This window comes from Rana temporaria, chromosome 1, assembly GCF_905171775.1.
Source record: "Rana temporaria chromosome 1, aRanTem1.1, whole genome shotgun sequence".
NCBI classification, from domain to species: Eukaryota; Metazoa; Chordata; class Amphibia; order Anura; family Ranidae; genus Rana; species Rana temporaria.
Window position 1 is genome coordinate 180,934,591 of NC_053489.1, and position 14,834 is coordinate 180,949,424.

A 14,834-nucleotide genomic window follows, 5' to 3' on the forward strand; every position below is an offset into this window, starting at 1 on the left:
TTGAAAGCAAATGTCTCTTTAAGATATTCCTTAGCAATGAGCCATAAGCACAACAGTATATCCCAAATAGTATGTTGATAGGCAAAAAGGCCTAATAAATAACAGCAATTGTATTAGATGGAACATAATCAGCAGATCTTCCTATGGCACTACAAGTGACACAATGGCTACTTATCTGTTTGCAGGCTTCAGTGTAGGAAGTAGGAATTCCGTGGTATAAGGTGTTCAGGAAGGAAGGCCTCAAGGTTGTCCCCAGCAAAAGCTCTCTGTTGCAGTAGATGTAACAGCTCTAAAGTAGTAGTTGCAGCTGGAGCGTGTTGCAGCATGGGGAGCGATGCAGTCCAGGGATTACTGGTAGCTATAGATTGGTTGTAGCCTAGCCAGCTAAGGCCGACAATAATAGAACAGGGCTTGTAAGTTCTGTGAATGCCTTTATAGGCCATGGACAGCTGTAGTGCATAAGCACTGATGCAAGCAGGTGTATGGGAAACAGCCGTACTCAACGGCGCACTTCCGCTTTCCAGGCTGGAACGCACATGGCACCGGGTGATGACGTCAAGAGAGAACAGGCGGCGTGACGACGCCTGTTACAGCGGGGCTGTTCAGCTTTGGTATAATGACATGTTTCTAAATATCTAACATGTCTGCCTAGTTCTCTCCTAATAGACAGAACATAACCCAAATTTCAAGATTTAGGGAAGCTATGTCCTTCCATGGACTTCAGAGAAAATGATTTTATGGTGAATACAAAAATACTATTTTTCCCTGCAAGCTTTCTTTATTTTGTAAGCAACGGCTTGGAGGAGCCAGTCTGTATGATGAGGCCACAATGTAGTGTACTGGGAACAAGATTAGAGATTTTTGGTATACATTCTGGTGTCTCTTCCACAGACTTTGGATAGAAGTGACGGGTGTGGGTTAAATTGGTCTTTGGGTGTCGGTGGAGCCTTCACACCGTAACCCTATAGAGGTACTCTTGATGAAAGCAAGAATTTGTCTTGCTCTCCAAAATTGCAATGTTATGCACCTGTCAAACAGGTGCAGAAAAATTGGTCTTTGGGTGTCGGTGGAGCCTTCACACCGTAACCCTATAAAGGTACTCTTGATGAAAGCAAGAATTTGCCTTGCTCTCCAAAATTGCAATGTTATGCACCTGTCAAACAGGTGTGGAAGTATTGGTCTTTGAGTGTCGGTGGCGCCTTCACACTGTAACCCTATAAGAGGTACTCTTGGTGAAAGCAAGAATTGGCCTTGCTGTCAAAAATTGCAATGATATGCACCTGTTAAACAGGTGTGGAAAAATTGGCCTTTGGGTGTTAATTGTGCCCATGAAACCTACAACAAAAAACACTCTTCCAGATGAAATTAACACCCACAACACTAGGCAGCCTAGAAGTCCTGCAGAGATTCTATATCCCAAAAACACATAATCAGCAACATCGGCATCAGGGGCTACATAGCTGCTGGGCAACCATGACTGATTAATTTTGATAAATGTGAGACGGTCCACGGAGTCTGTGAACAGACGCATTCTATTATCAGTAACAAAATCTCCAGCAGCACTGAATGCCCATTCGAAAAAGCATGCTGGATACGGGGCAGCCCAGTAGCTCAATCGCATACTGGGCAAGTTCTGGCCAGTGGTTTATTCTCATGACATAGTAAGCCAGTGGATCGCTGACTGGAAAGCTCTCCATCTTTGTTTTTGCCCCTAGATAATTGTCCACCATGTGATGCATATGCTGCCCATGGGTGGCGAGGACTAAAAAAATTGTGAAATGCATCACTTGCATCACTGCTTTCTTCACCGCTCCTCTCTTCACCAACAGAAGCCTCAAAACTACGTTTTTCACGACACTGTAATCTACCAGAGTCTGGAAAAGCATTAGGTAAATTCCTCTTTAACCACTTAAGCCCCGGACCATTTTGTAGCTAAATGCCCAGGCCAGGTTTTGCGATTCGGCACTGCGTCGCTTTAACAGACAATTGCGCGGTCGTGCGACATGGCTCCCAAACAAAATTGGCGTCCTTTTTTCCCCACAAATAGAGCTTTCTTTTGGTGGTATTTGATCACAATTTTGAAAAAATTCAATATTTTTTACTTTTTGCTGTAATAAATATCCCCCAAAAACATATATACATTTTTTTTTTCTCAGTTTAGGCCGATACGTATTCTTCTACCTATTTTTGGTAAAAAAAATCGCAATAAGTGTTTATCGCTTGGTTTGCGCAAAATTTATAGCGTTTACAAAATAGGGGATAGTTTTATTGCATTTTTATTAATTTTTTTTTTTTTACTACTATTGGCAGCGATCAGCGATTTTTTTCATGACTGCGACATTATGGCGGACACTTCGGACAATTTTGACACATTTTTGGGACCATTGTCATTTTCACAGCAAAAAATGCATTTAAATGGAATTGTTTATTGTGAAAATGACAGTTGCAGTTTGGGAGTTAACCACAGGGGGCGCTGTAGGAGTTAGGGTTCACCTAGTGTGTGTTTACAACTGTAGGGGTGTGTGGCTGTAGGACTGATGTCATCGATCGAGTCTCCCTATAAAAGGGATTACTCGATCGATACGCCGCCACAGCGAAGCACGGGGAAGCCGTGTTTACATACGGCTCTCCCCGTTCTTCAGCTCTGGGGAGCGATCGCGACGGAGCGGCTATAAACGAATAGCCGCGCCGTCGTCCCGGATCGCTCCCCGAGGTAAGCCGCCCGCCGCACGCAAGGGGGGGGGTCCCGATCGGACCCCCCACCCGCTAGAAGGCAAGGACGTATATATACGCCCATCTGCCTGTCCGTGCCATTTTGCGGACGTAAATCGTCGTGCGGCGGGCGTTAAGTGGTTAAGGTGTCCTTAAGAGATTTCATCTTCTGCACTCTCTGTGGGGACTGGATGAGTTATGAGATATTCCCCTTGTAACGGTGCTTAAGGAGGGTTGCCAACCAATAGTGATCCTTCTCCTTTACACCACGTATTCTTGGGTCATTTCCCAGGCTTTGAAGCATGAGGGAGACCATGCACCGCAAATTTGTGTAGGCATGAGAAGCAGACTCCTCAGGGTCACTGGGGATTACAGTATCTGGAACTGCCTCCTTCCAGCCACGTACTACTCCCAAGGGTTCTGGGATGGAAAACTATCCCTTACTGTTTGACGTATGTCTTCCTCTGCTTCAATGCTTCCAAAACTGCCAGAATCCTCCTCCTTCCTCTCCTCTTGTGTGCTCTATGGTGTAGGCACAATGGTGTCTGCATAAAGTGGGCCTTGAGAAGAAAGGAAGTCCCCCTCTTCCTCCCGCTGCTCTGCCTGTCCATAATGCCACACAGAGTCTGCTCCAGCAGGAACATAACAGGGATTGTGTCACTGATGCATGCATTGTCACAACTCACCATCCTTGTGGCCTTCTCAAATGGTGACAATACAGTGCATGCATCCTTTATAAGCAGCAATTGGTGTGAGGAAAAAAAACTGATCCGGCCTGAGCCTGTTGTTGGGCCATACTCACACAGGTACTCATTGACGGCCCTCTGCTGCACTGCTGCAGCATTGCCAAAGTTGACTTCCACTTCTGGTGGGCATGTCACAAATCATACGGTTTACGGACAGGTGGAATTCCCACTGAATTTCAGCCAACCGAGCACTGGCTGTGTATGACCGCCTAAAATGACTACAGACTCTTCTGGCCTGCTTTAGCAGATCTTCCAACCCTGGGTATCTATTTAGGAAACGCACCACCAAATTTAGGACATGTGCCAGGCATGACACATGTGTCAACTTTCCCTGTCTAAGGGTGGACAGAAGGTTTGTGCCATTATTGCACATCACCATTTCTGGCTCCAGCTGGCGTGGCGTGAACCACCTCTGGGCCTGCCCCTGCAGAGCTGCAAGAATCTCTGCTCCGGTGTGGTTCCTGTCCCCAGCTGAAGCACTGCATGGCACCTTTTAACCTGACTCATTGAATAGCCCCTTGAACGCTTAGGGGGTACTTTTGGTTCATAGGACAATTCAGCAGAGGAGGGCACGGAGGAGGAAGATGAGGAGGAGGGGGTAGAGCTCACAAATCACGCATCACTAGCTGTATGGAGACATGGGGGCACAACAAGCTGCAGCACTGAGCCCTGTCCTGCATCTTTCCAAATTGCAAGCAGAGTTACCCAATGTGCAAAAATATATTGTTCCTGACCATGCTTGCTGGACTACGTGTCAGCAGTAACATTGACTTTGCGGCTAACTGCCTTGCCCAACGATGCCACAACATTGCCTTCCACGTGATGGTACAGAGCTGGAATGGCCTTACGTGAAAAGACATAGCGACTAGGAACCTGCACATTCTGCAGATTCACGGAAGAGGGCAGAATCCACCAGATGGAAAGGCAGTTGTAGAACCAGCAGCTTTGACAAGCTTGCATTTAGATGCTGGACATGTGGGTGGCAGTGACTGTATTTTTTTTTCGTTGCAGCAGATGGGGCAGAGAAATGTGCCAGCTATAGTCTTCAGCTGGTGGTGTGCTGCTGGCAGATGTGCTGCAAGGACCTGGGACACCCTACGCTATACCATCATCCCTGTCAGTGGATGCTGCTGAGAGGTCGTTAGGTATAGCAGGGCAGACTGAAGTGAGTCCCCTTTTGTGTGGCTTTCAGGTGCTCTTGCCAACAGGCGGTGGTGGGAGGTTAAATGCCTTGTCAAGCATGCGATACCCAAATGGGTGGTGTTTTCAAATTGCAACAGTGCGATCAGCTGCACATGTGCTAAAAAAGGCCCAGACAGCTAAGCTGTGGGAAGTGGGCCGGGAGATAACAGTTCCACAATGTGATGGAATAGGGTGGCTGCTCTCTACTCTTCCATGATGGCTGCCTCATTGGGGTTGTGCCCAGGGGCATATCTACCGCAATACAAACAAGGCGTTAGCCTGGGGCGGCAGTTTTCAAGGGGGCAGCGTCGCCCCCCTCCCCTCGCCATCCCTGCAACATCCCATTACCAACATTGTTTGCCACTCGCTCCACGCCAGACCAATCAGTCAGCAGCAACAAGAGGCCCTTCCCTCCTTCCCTGCAATGTCCATGTCTCGCACTGGAATTGGACATGGCCGCAGCTCCTCCTCCCCCTCTTCCACAGCCCCATCCTACTTTTTAACCTGTGGCTGCAGCTGTAAGGAGGGAGGAGTCAGGAGGAGAGGCTTTCTCACTGCGGGCTTCCCGATCCAACCCTGGAAGAGAGTGCAGGAGAGCCAGGGTGGGGTAAACATAGCCCAGACCTCGGGCACCCCCTAGCTGGAATTCGGAATCCACTCCAGACCCCCACTGCAGAGATGATGCTGGGTACAGACCAGCCAACAATTGACCTCTAGAGACATGTGAGTGTGGGTACTGGGGCTGTATAGGATGAGTGTGGGGGGAGGGGTGTGAGGTGAGTGTAGACACTGGGTTTATCTCTCACCCCCCTCTCTCTCAGGCTAGTGAGGGGGAGCACTGGCAGACTAGTGGAGGCAGGGGTTACTACCCCACAGTCCACCAGGAACTCCACACAGCTATTAAAGACTCTGCAACAACCACCAGGGGCCCCGGAAACCCACAAGGACCACTGCACATCCACCAGGGATTCCAAACAGCCACCAGGGACCCCATACAGCCATTCGAGACTCTCCAACAACCACCAGGGGCCCCGCACAGCCACCAGGTGCCCCACAGAGCCACCAGGGGCCCCACACAGCCACCCGGGACTCCGCAACAGACACCAGGGACCCCGAATAGGAAGGGGTGGGACAAATTTAAATGGGGGCGCCTAATTTTAGTCTTGCCTAGGGCAGCATAAAACCAAAATACACCACTGGTTGTGCCTCACACTCACTTTCCTCCTCTGCTCTATCTGGCACCTAAGTCGCGTCAGTGACCTCAGCATCATCATCTCCTCAATCCTCATTACCACTGGAGACAACTTGGCAATACGCTGTGGCTGGGGGAGCACGACTGCCAATTTGTATACCAGTGTTCTCCCCTCTCTGTAGGCTCATGTTCCTGCCTTCCTCAACCTCGGAAACCATCTGAATCAAGTAATGGCTGTGCATTGTCAAGGAGCAAGTGGCTGATGCTGTGTTCAAATATTTCAGCTGACTCCTCCATGCCTGACAGCAGGAATAGCTGTGAACTAGAAGGCAGGTTTAGCCACTCTGGCAGCTGCAGTGGACTGCGCACCAGTCTCTGCTTGGGTGACGGAGGATGAGGATGGTTTAGTAAGCCAGTCCACCACCTCCTCTGCATGCTGTGGCTACATCACAGGCAACATCACTAAACAGAGGAAATTATGCCCTGCCTGAGGACTTACCATGTCCACCTTTTCCTGTGGACACATACGCTGCTGGCCCCCTTAAGCTTTCAGTAACACACTGAAATATACTGCGTTAAACATGCACCAATGCACAGAAATATACAGCATTAAACTTGCAGTAACGCACTGAAATAAACTGCGTTAAACTTGCAGTAAAGCAATTAAATATACTATGTTAAGCAGTCACTACACTCAAACTGACTGAACTATCTCTAGATTCACACTAATGTAAAGATGAATGGTGGTCACACTACACTCACACTGACTGGACTATCCCTGCATTCACACTAATGTAAAGATGAATGGTGGTCACACTGTACTCACACTGACTGAACTATCTCTAGATTCACACTTAACTGATATTCTACACTGACAATAGAATTACAATAGCACACTATACAACACTAACTGTCTAGTAGCATCGAACAGAGCCCTGTTCTATCTCTATCCACACCAATATCACACTAAAAATGGCCGCTATTGAAAGATTACTTTTATAGTGTGGGACAGGACTAAGAGCAATGAGCTATCATTGGTTAGAGTCAGCATGGCAGTGTCCAATCATGGCTCTGAAAGTGCTCTGTGCCCTGATTGAGCAAATATTTCATTGTTTCAGCCAATCGGGACTTTCAATACACTGTGCGGCGGTGCAGTGCATTGTAGTCGTTCGGCGGGCCGAACAAACGGTCGAACGCCCTGATAATTCAGGTGTTCGGTGAACGTGCAAACTCATACTCGAGCCAAACTGTTTGCCCATACCTAATTATTCGTATAAAACCAATATCCACTTATTGTTTTCCCATTTAGCAGACCTAAACTATGAGAAAAATGTCCTATATATGCAAACAAGCTAAGTTTTGCCACAGACACCAAGGTAAGCGTCACTAAGGGTATACAACAGTTTATATACCGCGTCGAAAGTAAAACGCTGCTATTTTTAGTGGCACTTTACTGTCGTTTTTGCTGCACTTTCCGGCCGATAGCGGGGCACTTTTGACCCCCGCCAGCGGCCGAAAAAGGGTTAAAAGTGCCGCTATGGGCAAGGGCGCTTTAGGGGCAGTGTATTCAGCGTTCCTAATGCACTGCAAAGAAGCTGCTGGCAGGACTTTTTCTGTCTTCGGCTTTCACACTGGAGTTAATGGAGCGGCTCTTTCAGGGCGCTTTGCAGGCGCTATTTTTTTCGCTATAGCGCCTGCAAAGCGCCTCAGTGTGAAAGGGGTCTTAGAGAAAGTGTGATCCAATTGAGCTTCGTTTTTTTTCTGTTGTTAAAGAGGATAACTGACATATTTTAAATTTTAACATTAGGCTCATATCTACCTAAATGAACCCTATATACAGTTATATACAGCAACCTTTTTTTTTTGACAACCTTAATTCTTACCTTTGATTTATGACTAAACAAAATGTGCACTTTAAATCACTGTTGCTTTACTTTATTTTCCCCTCTAATAGGATAACACTATTTTGGAATACACAGCTCCTCCCCTGAATGATACCGTAAGTACATTTTCTTGACTTCGTTTACCCTTAAGACTAATGCCCCGTACACACGATCGGACCTTTGTCCGACCAAATTCACATCAAAATTCCGATGGAATTCCATCGGAGGAAAAGAGAAAATGTTCTCTATGTAAACTCCGATGGAATTCATCAGCATTTCTGATGAAATTACTCTGACGGGGCATACATAGGGTCGGAATTTCCGATGAAAAAAGTCAGTCTGACTTTTTCCATTGGAAATTCCGATCGTTTGCATGGGGCATAAGACATGGTGGGTGGGGCGAAATGCATCAGCAGGTGTGGTTTCTTGGTGGAGACATGTAGGCTGAAGCCGATCCTTATACACAGGTTATGCTGGCTGATTGGGAGATCGGCATTTTCTTTATTCATTGCACACATCGCTCTGGATGGGTATACTGACAGCCTGCGTCCCTTCATCTGCACATCATAGAAATGGAATCCCTGGCTTTGAGCAGCGTTCCAAGCTTAGTCTAAGGTTGCAAAGCAAAATATTTACTCTATACATAACCAAAAGAAAGACAAAACATGAAATATTGCCCGATGGCAGGATTTAAAATGTCTTTCTATGGTGACAATATCTGCTGCTGCACATGGTCACTTCAGTTGTTAAAGCCCAATTGAACATTACATTTAAGTCACCTAAATACCTTTCAGGTACAAAAATGCAGAAAGTGTTCAATGTCTTACAGTTTGTTTTCTTTAGAAAGCAGCTACAACCAGAGAAGAAAAGCCTACCCCCTGCCAGCATGCTGTAAACAAATAACCCCTGCTCTCTGTGTGTAAGCAGTGTTCTCTCTGCCAAGGTCTAACATGCCTTATGCTGAGTCAGAGCCTGTGCTCTTTAACTAGCAGGGAGTGTTCCTTAACTGATTGGACAGTAAGGATGAGGTTTGGTGTGTTTTGATCTTAGTCCGAACCCTCCTGAGTAATCCTGCCAGGAAACTGTCACTGTACTAGGCCAATCATAAGAGGCATTCACTGCCTTGCAGCAGCATGTATACAAGCCCCTTGTATTTGCCCCTTGTATTTGTGGGGCAGGAAATGCCTCGGATGCTTATGATTGGCACAATACAGTGACTACTTCCTGGCGGGGTTGCTTAGGTGGGTTCAGACTGGGATCCAAACACACCTGAGCTCATTCCTTTTGGGAGAGTATTCATTAAATTCACCATGTGCAAGTTTCCTGTTCTTCACTTTCAAATAGCCATCATAACCTTGCTCAGTCCACTTGTAAGCTCCAATAAGTAGCCCAATGTTAAACTGGCCATGCATTGTAAGATTTCTCGGGGCTGGACAAGAGAATTCAGTTGATTCCCTCATCTACACTAAACAGCACAAATGGAGGAATCTCCCTGCCTGCTATTATAGTCTGACAGCCGACATCCTGATTGAATGCAGCCACTGTTGCCGCAGAGAGCCTTGCTGGCCAGAAGAACACAATGATTACTGCTAGTGGGTATAGTAATCGCATGTAAAAAATCTTAAAAAGGCTGGTTGTATTCAAGTCAATTGATAGATTGAGTTGTATATAATGAGCCTGCCCATTCATTGATCGCATTTTGGCCGCTCCCTGCTGAACTGGTTGAATTTTAATCCATCTATGGCCAGCATGCGCGCGGGAGTTGGCAGTGACGGCGCAGCCTCAATGAGGTACGGCACACTACATTTCGCCTGCGCCACTTGTCTATGCTGCTTGCGCCATAGACGACGGCACCCGTGATTATAGTAAATATCTCCTAAACCGTGGAGGTTTAGGAGATATTTCAAGCACCTACAGGTAAGCCTTAATCTAGGATTACCTGTAGGTTAAAGCGGTTGTAAAGGGTTTACAACCACTTTAAGACCCTTTATTTAATTTTTCCTTGCATACTTATAGTAGTGTATTATTGGGATTTTCTTCTATAAATTAAGCTCACTGAAAATAGATAGTATGCTGTATAAGCAGAATTATTTACCTCCAAGTTTATAACCTGATCTCTTTATGAATAATTCATTAAATTTCACTATTTATGTGTTCTTTTTGCAGACCTTTAACAAAGTTGTGGGAGCCTTTAGCCAATCGGTTTTTCATTCTGGTAATGTAAGATCCTTGACAGCTACATCTGCAGGAAAATTGGTTGTCTGGGAGACCACGAATCCCCCTTCGATCAGAGCAAAAGCTTTCATAAAGCCACATAATAAAAAAGCATTAAAGCTGATGCATCTGCAGAAAGATGCAATTACTGTGCTCACTGCCCATGACAGGTAATGACAACAACTAGACACAGTAATTAAGGCCAAAAACAGTTATGTTTTAAGTGGCAATTCCAATGAGATATATTTTATTATGTAAACTAAAAATATACCTCCCACAAAACATTATATTAAACTTACGGAAAGCAATAACTACACAATAAAAAATATTTATTAATTCAGCACCAAGGGCAATATTGCAATGTAAAAAGAAAAAGTGTGGCGCTAATAGGAATATATAGGTAGATTCAGTAAGAGTTAGGCCGACTTATCAGTAAATAAGTCGACCTAACTCAGAATCTACGCCGACCTATGTTTAAGCGTATGCTCAAACAGAGATACGCTTAAACATATCTAAGATAGGACGGCTTGCGCCATCCTATCTTAGATTGCAATTTTTCGGATGGCCGCTAGGTGGCGCTTCCATTGCGGTCGGCGTAGAATATGTAAATTAGGAGATACGCCGATTCACGAACGTACGCCCGGCCGACGCAGTACTTTTACGCCATTTACGTAAGAGATAGGCCGCTTAAAGTTAGAGCTGGGCCCTAGTTGGAATAGTAATGTCAAGTATGGCCACCGTTCCCGCCACGAAATTCGAAATTTTTACGTTGTTTGCGTAAGTCGTCCGCAAATCGGGATTTACGTTGTTTACGTCCACGTCGAAATCAATAGGCCCGTGCGGTGTACTTAGCCGCAATGCACACTGGGAAATGTAGGCGCCCGGTGCATGCGCAGTAACAAAAAAACTTCAAAAACGTAAGGTCAAGCCTCATTACCATTAAACACGCCCCCCTAACACACATTTGAATTCGGCGCCCTTATGCCCGCCCGCTTTAGGCTACGCCGCCGTATATTAGCAGGCAAGTACATTGAGAATCATTACTTGCCTAGCTAACTTACGGGGGCGTAGCCTAAACACGCTAAGCTACGCCGCCGTAACTTTAGTCCATTGTACCTGAATCTAGCTAAATGTGTGAACTATAATCCAAAATAAACGTGTGGGGTGTGAAAAGGGCCAAAATATTAATGAATGGCACTATATATATGAGGATAAATCAAATTGAGAAATAAAAATTACAACAATAATTGTGATAAATACAAATGTATATGGGTGACCATATACATATACAACAATGGACCAAACTGGCCACAACATTTATGTGAAAAAATTCAGCATATGAGAGAAGGATGGCATCCTATGTGACCAATGAGAAAAAGTCCTGTTATGCGACTATGCTGAGCATGTGAGATGAGTCGCATTACTCCAGAAGTTTAAAGCTCAATGGGAAGTCCACCATAAAATCCAATAACACACAAGACATGTAGAGAATGGATACTCTTACCGGACGTATTGGACACACTCGCCAGCGGCGGTGTGTCAAACGGGCATATACGAAATCCTCAGAATGATAAGGTCCACTAAAGGAGCGTTGAAGGCTTCAAAGGATATTGCAGTAGTCCAACGTCATTAATCTTGTGTGTCCAGGATATGGTAACCAAAGTGGAAACTCCTCATGGAATGCAATGGGAGAGCAAATTCACATGGAGGGCCATGGAAAAAATAAAAGAAGGCTATACATAGTGCAGTTAATCCCAATGGGAGATAAAAAAAGCCTTTATTGGCATAAACAAAGTAAAAAAGATAAGAACAATAAAAAATACAAGCCCTGTGAAGAGGCAGGTACAAGTGATCACGAAGGAATAACAAAGCGTGGTGAACAAATAGCTGTGGCAGTCTAATATTGTAATGTAATGTACAGCATCTAGTCAGGATAATTTTTTCTGGTAAAGGTTTTGTTTTAATAAAAAATAAAAGGATTTGCAGAAAATGCTTACAATGAAACATAAAGTTTACTTAAAGTGATATTAAACACACACTATTTAATTTTCATTGTCCATTCTATTTCTGTATATACCGGTAAATGATGGCACTGTAATTATTTTAGTAAAAATAAAAAAAATCTAAGTACCTTTTTCCTAATCGATATACAGCTGTCACATGACTTAAGGCCGCGTACACACGATCAGTCCATCCGATGAGAACGGTCCGAAAGACCGTTCTCATCGGTTAACCGATGAAGCTGACTGATGGTCTGATGTGCCTACACACCATAGGTTAAATAAACGATCGTGTCAGAACGCGGACACATAAACCACGTACGACGGCACTATAAAGGGGAAGTTCAAATCTGGCAAAATGCAGCATATAATAGATTTCAATGGCCCCGCACCTAAAACATAAGTATTGTGGGCCAAATCCTCAAAAGGGATACGCAGGCGGAACTGCTGTTCAGCCTGCGTATCCCTGTGCCTATCTTTGGAACTGATCCTCAGAAGCAGTTTTCCAAAGTTAGGCAGAAGATCTGACATCTGTAAGACACTTACACTGTCAGATCTTAGGATGCAGTACCGCATCCGCCGCTGGGGGCATTTTGCGTTGAAATGCCGCTTTGCGTATGCAAATGAGGACTTACGGAGATCCACAAAGCTTTTCAGCTTTGTTTTTTCTGCGTAAGTTTACGTTTGCATACGTAAAATTAGGGATGCTTTTACAAAGTGTAAACTAGTTACACCTTGTAAAAACAGACCTTTTTTTCGATCGCCGCTATTTTTTTTAAATTTTGATTTTTTTTTTTTCTGCGCGTAACTTTTTTTTTACCCGACGCAACTTTATTGTCCCGTCGCAATCCACAAAGCCCGGCGTAACATAATTTCGCGCGCTGCCCGTCGGGAAAATGACGTCACGAGCATGCGCAGTACGGCCGGCGCGGGAGCGCGCCTCATTTAAATTGTCATCGCCCCCTGCAGAAGAGGACCGCCTTGCGCTGGAGACATTTAAGTTACACGGCCGAAAATTTCTAGGTAAGTGCTTTGTGGATCGGGCACTTAGGTAGAAATTTTCCGCCAGTGTAACTTAAATGGTAAAAGTTAAGTTAGGCAACGTTTTTGTGGATTGGCCCCAGTGTTTTTTTCCCTGCGATTTTACCACAATTTAATAAGGGGGCCCCCAGGTTCGGCCTCCCCCCCCCCTATGTGAATGGATATGAGGTACATAGTACACCTACCCATTCACCAAAAAAGCAGTGAAATGTAAACAAAAACAAGAGCAGACAAGAGTCGTTTGTTAAAAAAATAGCTCTGTCTTCTCCCCGAGCCATCTTCTCCCGCCGCCATCTTTCCCGGTGCCGTCTTCTCCCTGAGCCTTCTTCTCCGGCCGCTGTCTCTCTCGCCGCCATCTTCTTCTGGAGCTCTCTTCTCCCGCACCGCTGTCTTCTTTCTCCCTAATGGTTAACCTCTAAAAACAAAAAAATCTGCACTTGTCCCGATATTGTCTTCCTCCTTTGTGATGTACCCCACTGACTGACCTCTCTTTTGTAGCCATGGGGCGTGGTAATTCAATGACGTCACCCAGAGAACCCAACCCGATCCTTAGCCACGAGCTATATACAGTATATGTAAAAAAAAGACACAAAATCACAAACCAATGCAAAATCGTGGCAAAAAAACACAGAAAGCACAGTAAAAAGCATTGAAATGCTCAAAAGCAATATGCATAGATGTGAATCGAGCCTAACTGACATTGCTGTGTTTGGACACATTTCCAGCAGCAGAAAGCTCAGTTGGAGCTGCTAGGAATTACTTGGGTCAGGTGTTTCTACAGTACTCACCCCATTAATTGTGAATGTTCTTATTCCCCTTCAATTCCCCCTGCATCACACGCTGATATTGTTACATTGCTTCTTTTCCAGATATTATGTCACTGGTGATTCTCGTGGACATGTGAAATTTTATGACCAAAAACTACAACTTCTAAACTGGTACAGTCATCTTAATCTGACTCCAATCCGGTCCATTTCTTTCTCAAAAAGCTCCCCTGTACCAGCAAGCAATAATACAAAATATCCTCAAGATTGCTCTATTACAGGGGATCAGTTTGCTGTAAGGTAAGTTGTAATACTTTGTTTATACTCACTGAAGGGCTTATTTTGCTAAAGGGTAACTCCACTTTCGTCAAAAAATAAATAAAAAATAGCAAATAAAAAAATGATTATTACTAATTTTATATTAACTTTCCTTTTCAATCTACAGCCAATGTTCATTTTGATGTAAAATTTCAATTTAGTTTTAGTCATAGTCTTTTACCTAAAATGCCATATTAGTTTGTCGTATTTTAGTCTTCTGAATTGTTTTAGTTTTAGTCATATTTTAGCACCTGGTCACACCAGAGCGACTTCTCATTATAGTTTCAAATCGCATGACAAGTTGCACCATATTGTCTTTAATGGAAGAAGTCAAATTGGTGCGACTCCATTGTAGTCGCACCGTTTTTTAAAGTAGTTCAGTCACTACTTTTTGCAAGTTCAGGTGCGAAATAACAAAACAAAATTTGGCTGAAATTCAAAATCGAATTAGAAAACAAGAATAGAAAATAAAGGAATAGAATAGAAAATAATTGAGTAGATAATAGGAGAAAAAAAAAAGAATAGAATAGAATGGAAAAAAAACAATAGAATCAATTAGAAACAACATAACCGTCTTCCGAAATTCAAATTTCAAATAGAATAAATTTAAAAGCCAATTTGAATTCTGTTGTAGCAATATGGTTACATTTAAAAGGGGGGATCAGAGCCACTCTTTGAAATTCAATTGCACAGAGCAGGTAAGTATAAACTAGAGTATAACATGTTTGTTATATAAAAAAATGAGGACTATGCAATAACTTTAAGCCCAAAAGCAAGCATTT

The 14,834-nt window shown here is 44.3% G+C and overlaps 1 protein-coding gene across 2 annotated transcripts in view; it reads left to right on the forward strand.

Annotated features, from left to right (window-relative positions):
- CFAP251 (cilia and flagella associated protein 251) overlaps positions 1-14,834 on the forward strand; it is a 146,408-nt gene that overhangs the window by 62,198 nt on the left and 69,376 nt on the right. For both annotated transcript variants that reach the window (XM_040347047.1, XM_040347039.1), the window contains exons 10-12: positions 7,787-7,831; positions 9,882-10,099; positions 13,840-14,034. In XM_040347047.1, coding sequence (XP_040202981.1) covers positions 7,787-7,831; positions 9,882-10,099; positions 13,840-14,034 — 458 coding nt within the window. The remainder of the gene's footprint in view (positions 1-7,786; positions 7,832-9,881; positions 10,100-13,839; positions 14,035-14,834) is intronic.